Source organism: Centroberyx gerrardi, chromosome 1 (assembly GCF_048128805.1).
Source record: "Centroberyx gerrardi isolate f3 chromosome 1, fCenGer3.hap1.cur.20231027, whole genome shotgun sequence".
Classification (NCBI taxonomy): domain Eukaryota; kingdom Metazoa; phylum Chordata; class Actinopteri; order Beryciformes; family Berycidae; genus Centroberyx; species Centroberyx gerrardi.
Genome location: NC_135997.1, coordinates 4,981,848 through 4,992,236, shown reverse-complemented (window position 1 = coordinate 4,992,236; position 10,389 = coordinate 4,981,848). Strand labels below are relative to the sequence as shown.

The 10,389-nt window shown below is 39.4% G+C and overlaps 1 protein-coding gene across 3 annotated transcripts; it reads right to left on the bottom strand.

Annotated features, from left to right (window-relative positions):
* Positions 1–1,357: 1,357 nt before the first annotated feature.
* LOC139916690 (excitatory amino acid transporter 2-like) lies at positions 1,358–8,825 on the bottom strand. Of its 3 annotated transcripts, none has more exons than XM_071905662.1 (10): positions 8,693–8,825; positions 7,702–7,854; positions 6,185–6,501; positions 6,047–6,149; positions 5,457–5,583; positions 5,042–5,275; positions 4,205–4,399; positions 3,529–3,663; positions 2,562–2,775; positions 1,358–1,429 (listed from the first exon to the last, which is right to left on the bottom strand). In XM_071905662.1, the coding sequence occupies exons 1-10, from the start codon at positions 8,823–8,825 to the stop codon at positions 1,358–1,360; spliced, it is 1,683 nt and encodes a 560-aa protein (XP_071761763.1). The 3 variants fall into 3 exon arrangements, with proteins under 3 accessions (XP_071761763.1, XP_071761771.1, XP_078146474.1); XM_071905670.1 differs by having other exon boundaries at positions 6,047–6,155; positions 6,251–6,501; XM_078290348.1 differs by lacking the exon at positions 5,042–5,275.
* Positions 8,826–10,389: the final 1,564 nt, after the last annotated feature.

The window sequence follows — 10,389 nt, the reverse complement described above, 5'->3', positions numbered from 1 at the left end:
CAAAGAAATAAACAGTTTGAAACAAAACAGAGCAATGCACTGGCCTGCTGAGAGTCTGAGAGACAACCGCTCTTTCTCGCCTTGTATCTTACATCTTTCTTCTCTCTTTATCTCCCCCCCCCCTCTCTCTCTCTCCCTATCTATCTATCTCTCTCACTCTCCTGCACGCACGCACATGAACACAGACACACATAATATGCGTACACACGTTCCAGTACACAAGCATACTTTTGTGACTACAAACTCAGTGCTTCACACATAAAGAATAGATACAAAGATAAAAACAGAATACATTAACTGGTGATGCGTTGGTGCCTGCATGCACATGGGAGAAAACCCTACAAGTAATCTGTTTGCCCCTGCATGGCTCTCTGCAACATTTCCTGCACTGTTTGCGTCGGCCGCCGTTTATAAATATGTTGCCACATTTGGAGGCCACGCCCACCCCACTTAAGGTCTTAGTCCTGAGCTAAGCTCCACTGCTTAGGCTTGACCATGTGTGCGACATCAGGGTGTAATCTCTTACGTCAAACAGTCAAAGATCATGCAGTCTTTTACCAACCTGCACTTTCATCGTTCTGCCACAGGGAGCGCTGTTTTGCTTAGTTTGTTTTCTGTTTTCATAAACCAAGTTTGCTTTATTTTGAAGCTGAATAGGTTGAATGTTTGTGAAGATTTTATGAGAAGGCAGAATGTTTCAGAAATCATTGAAATACATGAAGCATATGGATAGTGACAACCATTCAATAATAAATGAATACAAAAATCTGTGGTTAATGGAACAAGTTGTGAAATTCTGGCCTGTTGACTTATATTTATTCAAGGTTGATTTACTCCAATTTTCAACCCATCTCTCACTTGGTCTTAGTATGGTATTTAATTGGCAAGACCATAATCCAAAGAACACACATTATCAATTCTGCCTTTAAGCTACAAAGAAAAGCATTCCTTACAAAACAAAAATGAGATGTTGCAAAACACAAAAGTATTTTCCTTTACATAACAGAAAGCTTGCAGCAGCACCAAGTAAGGCCCTGAGTGTTGTCAACTGAATGTTTTTCATTCATACAAAGTGCCTGAAATGCACCACTTGATTACAGTTTGTATCTAATCAGAGCAAGTGCAAGATCTAGTACAAGTTGGTGAGTCATCCGTAGTTTGCTCCAGTTGTTACCCTGCTGGGTAACTGGGAAGGAAAAAGACTGTCCGACCATAGTTTGGTATTGCAGAGCTAACAGTTGGCTCTGCTAACTTTGATTTTTTTTTTGTTTCTTTTTTGTTGTTTTGTTTAGTTTTGTCGGCAGAAAGAAAAAGCTGGTGGAACTCAGGGTAAGGCGCAGCAGCATCTGGGTTTGCTTTACTCGCGTTTCCATGGTTCCTCCTCAACAAGAGAGAACTCTGCAGTCTTGCCATTTTTGCCCATGGTGACCTGTAAGCAATTATCAAGGACATCTAACTATGGGGCCAAGGCACCATCATATGCAAACTGTCAACGGTTGGGAGCAGAGAAACCAGTGCTTCATTACATTCAGGCCATTGAGCTTGGGCTGAATTTACTGTGTGAATCCCCATCGGTGGTTTCCAAATAGAAAAACATTTAAAATCTCTGAATATGATACATTGATACAGTGATGCTGTTTTCCATGTGATTGTAATGTAGTTTTGTCAGTGACAGTAGCATATCATTACAGGGATGTTTCGAATTTTTCTGAGCTGGCCATGTATTTTATGGATTCTCTGCCCAACCGAATTACAATAATCATCAGTTCATCAAATTATCAGAATGCAACTTTAGTATCAGACAAAGTTGCATCATACAGGCAATGAAATATTTTAAAAAAATACTATGATTAAAATCAAATGAAATGCTCCAAAAATAACAGCAATCACTTTATTGCTGTACTCTGTTAAGAGAGCTGGCTACAATATGGGTAGCAAATAATGATTTGAGATGGGCATTTCATTAATGTATGTGTCACTTTGGATAAAACATTGTGAAATAGCAGTCTTTATGTGTACCACTGGCAACAAAAACACTTTTTAAAAAGTTAACAAAAAACTGAGAACTGTAATTTGGTCAGGGCTGCCACAAATACATGTCCAATTAAGAAAAAAACCCACACAAGTCCTTAGAAAATCAATTAAATCAATCCAAAGCAAAATACAAATCAAATATGATCTGATACAAGTCAAAGCTCAGGTTGATGCTTAAAAATATATAAACACCTTAGGCAGTTCATAAGGATTTAGTGTGAGAAAAAGAGCTTTCTTAAGGATGTTTCCAAAAGAAAAAGTATATAAGAACATAAATGGAAAAAAATAATTTGAATGGTTTTGATGACCTATACACTGGTATCACAAAAACTGCTTTTTCATATGATTAACAGGTGAATCCTTTTCACCTTTTAACATTGTTTTCAATTAAAATATTATATTTTCTATTCACAAATACACACGTATGACAGTATACGAAACCACATAAAAAGAAAGACAAGCACAGACAAACAGCTGGGGAGGATTCTCTACATACAAGTTTCTATATCCGTTAACGTGAAATGTACCTTGCAGTCGTCTATCAAGATTGAGTTGTGGTGAGTTGAATATACGTTCTGGTTGGTGTTATTTTCAAAGTAGGATTGTGTCTTTGACATCTCAAACTCCTCGCCCCGGGTCTGCTGGGCATCGAAGGTGTCGAGCTCGTCTTTGGAAAGGTGGTAGACGATACCCGCTCCATAGGAGTCTCCAACCACATTGACCGAGGTCCGGAACCGATCCCTGCATGTTGGAGGGGAATGTGAGGAGAAAGATGGAGAAAAAATACTCATTAAAAGAAGGTGGAACAACACAGGAGAAAGGAGAACAATCAGTGTTTCTTTTTCAACAAATTGATTTCCCGTTCACTCTGTAATGAGATGTGGGTAAAAAGATGTAAATGACACATTGTCTCCCACCAATGATGAAGTCACCGTCTGGGCCAATCAGAAACAAATATGTCACCTCTGTTTTCAGCTGTAATTGTCATTCCCCCTTGGGGCAATCAGTGTAAATTTGAATGTTGGAATGCAGCAGTGAGATGCATAATTTCCCAAAGTTTTGTCATAATCCAACAAGTAAACAAATGTTGTAGCGCCCCCTTTAAGCCAATCAGTGAATTTTTAAAAATGCCAGAATGGCGCAATGAGACACATCATTCCCTTAAGAATTGTAAAAGTCCGATCAGCGGCTAATCAGTGTAATTTTGAAAATGCCGCAATGGAGCAATGACATGCATCATCCCCCAAAGTTTTGTAAAAATCTGATTAGTGGTGTCCAAGACATTGTGTGTGAAGGACAGACAGATGTAAAGTCATGACTGACAGTTTTGATGCTACCTTGGCCGTTGCTTTAGCATTTCTGTGTTTTCCTGGGAAAGACCTACCAGACAGCAAGTGTGTGTAGGTGTTTGTCATACCCTCTACATATAAAGTTTGGGTAGAGTCTGTGTACAACTGTTTTGATCACAGGTGTTTGTGTGGACGGTGTACTCACAGCAGCCAGTCGACAGCCACCAGCAGACTGATATCCTGGGTGGGAAGCCCCACCGCCGTCAGGATCAGAAGCATGGTGACCAGTCCGGCACTGGGGATACTGGCCGCTCCAACACTGGCCAGGGTGGCCGTCATGCTGAAAATGAGACGAGGAAGTTCAAACATCAGCTGGAGGCAGTAAGCTTCCAACGTATCCCCGCCATTTTGCATCTCAACAATAATCAGCTACTATGTTTCTAATAAAAGTGGTATGAAAAAAAAGAAACATTTCACATGACTGAAATCAATCAAATCAAACTGAGTATATGAGTATAACTACAAAAATATGCATTGATTGTTAGTTTCTATGGATTGAGAAATTATTGAAATTTTATTGTTGATATTTAAAAGCATGTCAATTGTTTTTTAAAATTGATATGGAATCATCTTAATTCACGCATGTACAATACTATAACTATTGAAATAAATCTATTTATTTCAGTCATCTCTATTGTCCAAACAAGCTCCACGAGGTTCAGATAAAGATTTTACTGTGTATACAGATTTCACCAATATTAACAGAATAATCAGATAAATAGAAATATAATGGGCTATTCAAACCTCATTTACGCTCAGGCAGGCTTGACACCCCTGGTATGGGATGTTTGGTCACAGCCTTTTCTAACATGGAGTCTCACCTTACAGTAACGATCTGGCCCCAGTCCAGGTCAATGCCGTTCATCTGTGCTATGAAGATGGCGGCCACGGCCTCGTAAAGCGCCGTGCCATCCATGTTGATGGTGGCACCCACTGGGAGTACAAAACGTGTCACTCTCTTGTCGATGCCCAAGTTTTCTTCCAAGCATCGGAATGTGACAGGCAAGGTACCGGCACTGGGATGGAAAATGAGAACAGATGCTTTAGTATAAATTAATTAAAACTTTCCTAACTCTATAGCTGATTCAACAGTAAAATCTTGCAGACCTTAAGAGCTCCCATAACAATTTTATAAAGACTGTCTGAAGATAATTAATTTGACTAGATCACACTCAGTGATCCAGTCAGTCCAGTTTTGAAACTTAATTATACAATTCAACTATTCTTGCTAAAATAACCCTAACCCTGCTTCATTTATGCATTGCCAATTTATTAAAGGAGATAGTCGCATGCCTTTGATGAGTAGAACTTCACTACAGGAAGAAAAGAAAAACTTTTATATTGTTTTGAATTCACTTCAAGGTTGAAAACAGTGGTGGTTCTGACTCAGGGGTTGTTTTGTTTGTTTTGTCTGATAATTAAAAAGTGTTTCTCATAGCTGAACTTGGAAGAACTGAGCTCACCTTGAGAGGGGAAAGAGTGCATCTCATGTCATTAAAAAACCATAAAGTAAGGTCAATGTGAAACAAAATAAACTAACATGGGGGCGAAGCGAGAAACCATTGCTCGTAAGACTAAATCATAGTTGCTATTTGTCTCTCGAGTATAATAATCCTAGGAAAAGATAGACAAAACACTGAATATGGGAGAAAATCTACCTGGATGCTGTTCCAAGTGCTGTGACCCAAGCCTGGAAAATCCCCATGAAGAAGGTGAAGGGGTTCTTCTTGACTATGACAAAATATATTAACGGAAGAAAGATGCCTCCGTGGATGATGAGGCCCACTATCACCGTCACCATGTACAACCCCAGCTGTCTTGCAACCACCTCCAAGTCATTAATCGAGATGATCTTTCCACAGATGAGGCAGGCAATACCAAGAGGGGAGTACCTGCAGACAGATACATGGTTATGTTTACTGTAGAACACGCATTTAGATGTTTAGATGCATCACTGGGTTAGTATTCTACATGGATATCATTTTCAGAGAGAATGAACAGCAAAAAAAATGGGAAATTATTTGGCAAGTTTACTGAATGTGGAGCGATATTTTTTTGGCGGACTGCACTTACCACATAATTGCGCCAACCAGCCGCATAACAATCTCATTCAGGACATTGAAAAACTCCAACATCAGCTTGGCCTTCTCTCCCATTTTCCCCATAATAATTCCAAAAGCAACAAAAAATCCAATCAAACCTGTAAGTAAACAAAAAAAAAGCATCCAGTTTAAAATAAGCAACCAGGAAGAAAAAAGTTTCATCAATGTGTCTTACAGTCTGATTCCTAGCATGACTGGCAATAGCCATTGCAATGAAAGAGTGTTTTTTCAAATGCTAGTACAACAAAGATTTACAGGCAAACAGCTGACACTTGTTGGAATAATCTGTCATGTATATGGAAGTACAAAATGAAAGCCATATGTAAGGTATAATACATTCTTCTGCAGGTGCTGGTAATACGAGGAAAGCCAGCTGACAGATTGAAAATATTTTCACTATAAAGCAGAAACCACTTAGCAGGTAACGGTGGCAGAATGAGTAATTTTTGATCCATTGTTTTTTATATGACATTGAAAGCGAAAAGAACTTTTTTTTTTTCTTCAAAGACTGCCATTTCTTTTCAACTGTACAGTATGAATACTCTCAAACTTTTCACCAACCAAGGACATTCATTCCGCCTTTGAACTCAAGCGACCTCTTGATTGTGAACTGTGGAGGTGCTCTGGTCCTGTTAGTGGGCACCGGTATTTTGGTGATTACCGTCTGGATCTGGAAGAGAGGTGAGAGGGAAAAAAAACAGAGCTAGTAATGGACGAATCAGAATGCACGTGATGGGTTGGAAATGTTTTGTACAAGACTCGAACCTGTTGGAAGCAGGCCTGCACCAAGTTCTCTGGGAAGAGATTGCGGATGAGATCGAAGAAAGCGTCCACACTGGAGACGTCATCGTTCTTCTTCCCCTGTCCCAGATTCGCCCTCAGCTTGGGATTCCCTGGATGGATGAGCAGCACCAGCACCACTCCCAGGACGGCAGCGATCACCGTCGTCGACATGTAGTACACCATGGCCCTGGTGCCCAGACGACCGCTGGATTTGGCATCCAAACCAGCTAGTCCTGTTGGCATGGAAAGTTTAGTAGTTGAATCAAGCCAAAAGTGTCAAAAATGAAAGATATATCCTGAGATATACTGTATATTCCTGTACAATTAAAGGGGTGCTGAAATTCAAAATTTCCTCTATTTATATACATATACAGACAACGTTAAAATTAGATTTTGTTTGAGTTGATGAATTTAAAGTTATAGTATTTTCAAAGATCTATCCTTTTTTTACAGCCTGTTTCAGACTGATTTGGCTCTTAGATGAGCTGGTGTTGTCGGCCAATCAGGGTCCAGTATTGTGACTCTTCTGCATGTGAGGACTTTCTAAACTAACTAGACTACATTTATTTGCAAAATATCATTAAGAACATATTCTTATCTGGTGTCGTATATTTGAAAACAAAATCATGAAAACATAATATGGAACCTTTGGAACCTTTATATTGTTACATCAGGCTCAAATATGGAAGAAATGGAATGGAGGGCACACAAGGGCAGAGGTCATTTATATATTTTTTCATAATCTCTTTGATACTAATGTAACATTGAACAGGTGAAAACTAGCTTAGCACCAGTTACATGCTTGCCAGCTGTGAGCATCTTCGCTAATAATGCGAAAGTGTAAGCGCTTTGTTATGGATACAGACAACACCTTTAATCTTTTAGCACCAACACCAATTATTGAGACAAAGGGTTTAGAGTAGAGAGATGTTGCAAGTAATTTTTGTCTTGGAGAAACATCATGACTACTGAATGACCAGATAGGTTGGGCGTAGAGAACATATTTTTCTGAAAAAATAGCCTCAAGTGTGAAAAAAAAATCTGTATACCTGACAGAAGATTTGGAAATATATAAACCAGTGCAGGAACAGGGAGACACAGCGACAGCTTTTGGCCTAGTCTCACATTAAGCATGAAATCAAACATGTGTTCTTTCAATTTGCCTGAAGAAAACATACACCCACCTCTCCCTTCCTCCTGATGCTGTGTTTGCAGCACAACCCGAACCCCCACGCAACACCAAATAGCACCAAGCTCATTTGCATGACAGGTATCAGTAAATCAAGCATGGTACTGGCATCTGTTCTCTGGTATGTGTGTGGTGATAGTTTGTGACCTTCTTAGCAGAGCAAATTCTTCATACAATAGGAGCTCATGTTACATCTAGAAAAGGCGATGACCCAGTGCAGAATCCCTTTTTATACCTCACCCACCTGTGACCAGACTGGAGACAACGAGAGGCAGAATAAGCATCTTCAGCATCCTCATTAGGATCTCTCCTGGGAAGCCGATAATCATAATAACATCAGGAGGGAGAGGTGATATATGCCGCAGCAGCATTCCCGTGATGGAACCCAGGAACACACCTGACCCAGCAAGGGAAAAGATACCGCACCAGTTAACATCAAACACAAAGCCAGTAGACGCCACAGCATGAGATACAAAACATGAACACTTTTATCACTTTAACAGTGTCTTAAAATAAAAATATACGTCAATGCCTGCGTGATGAATTAAAACTCACCACTCACTCATTGCAGTCCCTCAAAAATAAAATCACAACCTATCATTGAAGTATCACAGAGCCACACTGTTACCTAGAGATGCATTCAATCTTTGAACAAATGGAAATTAATTATTAAAAGCCCCGACCATTTTCGCATCCCAAACGCACGTACCCACAGAGTCTAATATGTAATTACAACAGAATCTGCTCTCACCCACATAGAAGGTTAGTTGGTGCAATAATATGGAAATGTGACACATGTTTTCACTTTTATTTATTGCAGCTGATTAAAGTAATTACACTGATTTAGTGTAATTCAAGCTGTCAACACTCTCTTTATAAAGAACCTTGATCCAGACATTTTCCAAACCATTTATGTCCACACATGCCAACTACAGCTTAAAATGAACGTGTTGAAGACAGTGCCAAAACCAATGAAGATGCATCCTAATTTTAGCTATTTTGCTGGCCACTGATGAATTGCAAACAAAATAATGCAGCATATCTTCATAGACACTGTAGTTACTGTAGGATTCAAATTACATATCCTGAGAAACAGTGTAGCCACAGAGACATATGATAGTATGAAGCTACATTTTTCTTTGAATGCTGTGAAACTGTGAATCAACTGTTTTCAATATTCTATATGACATCTAGTAAAATTGTACGCGTCCAAAGTAGCGGGACCTACAACTTACCAAGGACGGTGAGAGTCAGAACCATGTTGTTCATGATTTTCTCACACAATCCCCCACATGCTTGACCCTCAGGGGGGTCATCCAGGGGCTCCAAATGGCTTTCATGCATCCTGACCTCCACTTGCTTCTGCATTTTGTTGCCACTGAAAGAAGGAAGGAAGACAAGGGGGGATTCATTACTGACAAACAGTGATGTACTAGTTGTACTGGATGGATCAGATTTAGATTTTTCTCGAAAAGCCACTGTTTAGTCATCAAAACAATATGAAAGCCAGGCGCAGTTGAGAGAAGAATTAAGCAATTCTGCTAGTTGACATTTGGAAAACAGCTCAAAGTTGAAGAGAACAAAACAAAACAAGAATATTAGAAAAATAGAGATGGGGATACACTAAGAGTCAGAATGTAGCTGACTGAGTTTTTGACAGAAGTATGTAGGTATTAAGAATTCAAACTCAATGTATATCAATGAGAATCAACCTCTGACCTTTTTTGTTTTTTAAAAGATTAAGACATTTCTACCTTATTTGAAAGTATGCATTGGAGAGTTTGAAATTATGCATTGGAGAGTATCAGGGAAGATGGGACAGAGGAAGAATAACATGCAACAGAGGTGATTAACTAGATTCAAACCCATAATGGCTTCAATAAATGATATACAACTTAGCCTGCTGAGCCATGAAGACATCCCAAAACTCTTTAAAGGGTCATTTCACACAAAGCTACTGCATGGCACTTGCCTTTTGCCATTATGATATGGCTTTGTCTACACTTACAAACTTTAAATACACACTGATGATTGAGAATTCTGAATTTATTGTGGGAAATGCTATACAATATTGCATGCTAGACTGGTATTTTTCTTATTTGTTCATCGTGTCATTAAACAATTAATGGACACATGACTAATACGGCTTTTAAGATTCTGAGTGCGCTGCGTTCTGCATGCATGAAATGTTGTAAAATGTTTGCAGATGGCCTGCCATAATTAGCAGACTGACATCCAGAAGTGATTAACAAAGAATCCACAAAGCAACTGTTTATATTCTGCATTGTCTATTCAAAAAGCATTATTCCAGTTTTACTTGCAAAACTTGAACCAATAGAATACCACGTCTTACTTATATTCTCCCCTCTGCTACTGCTGCTTTTGTTGGGAATCTAAGCATAATAATATAATTTGGGTGATCAATTTCTGTTTTGAATCAGAAACTTGAGCGACTAAACCTGCATGCAGTATTGTATCTATTTATCTAGTATTTTTTTTGTTTGAAGATTGTGGTCCGTGACTTGTGCTGATGTCGTGTGGTCAGGAACACTGAAGTGGTCTGAGGATTTCTCCAGTGATTGAGACACTTGGTAATCTCGCTGCTTAGAGATTGCAGACCTTGATTTCAGGTGATCCCCTCATCCATCCTCCTCTCCATTCCTTCATCTTACTGCATCATCACGTCACTGAAGCAACGAGTACCTCAGGTTTGTTGTGGTCTGGTTTAAAGCCTCTTTGACTTAAAGATCAGCTCTCCCCCGTGCAGCCTTTAAATCCCCCGCAGAGCACAGACGTGCACAGTTATGCAACAGTGAATGCCCCTGTCATTTGGACACTCCCGTGTCTTGAGCATTGCTGTCACTTTGTCCCAGATCAAGAGTCTGAGCCGACCTTTGTGACTTGACCACCTGGCAAATTATTTCTTACATCT

Coding starts and splice junctions, on each gene's coding strand:
- LOC139916690 (XM_071905662.1), bottom strand. CDS start 8,825: ATGCAGAAGCAAGTGGAGGTCAGGATGCATGAAAGCCATTTGGAGCCC. Junction 5,276..5,456: donor CTGGTTGGCGCAATTATGTG/GTAAGTGCAGTC, acceptor ATCTGTCTGCAG/GTACTCCCCTCTTGGTATTG. Junction 3,664..4,204: donor GGCCAGATCGTTACTGTAAG/GTGAGACTCCAT, acceptor TCTCATTTTCAG/CATGACGGCCACCCTGGCCA.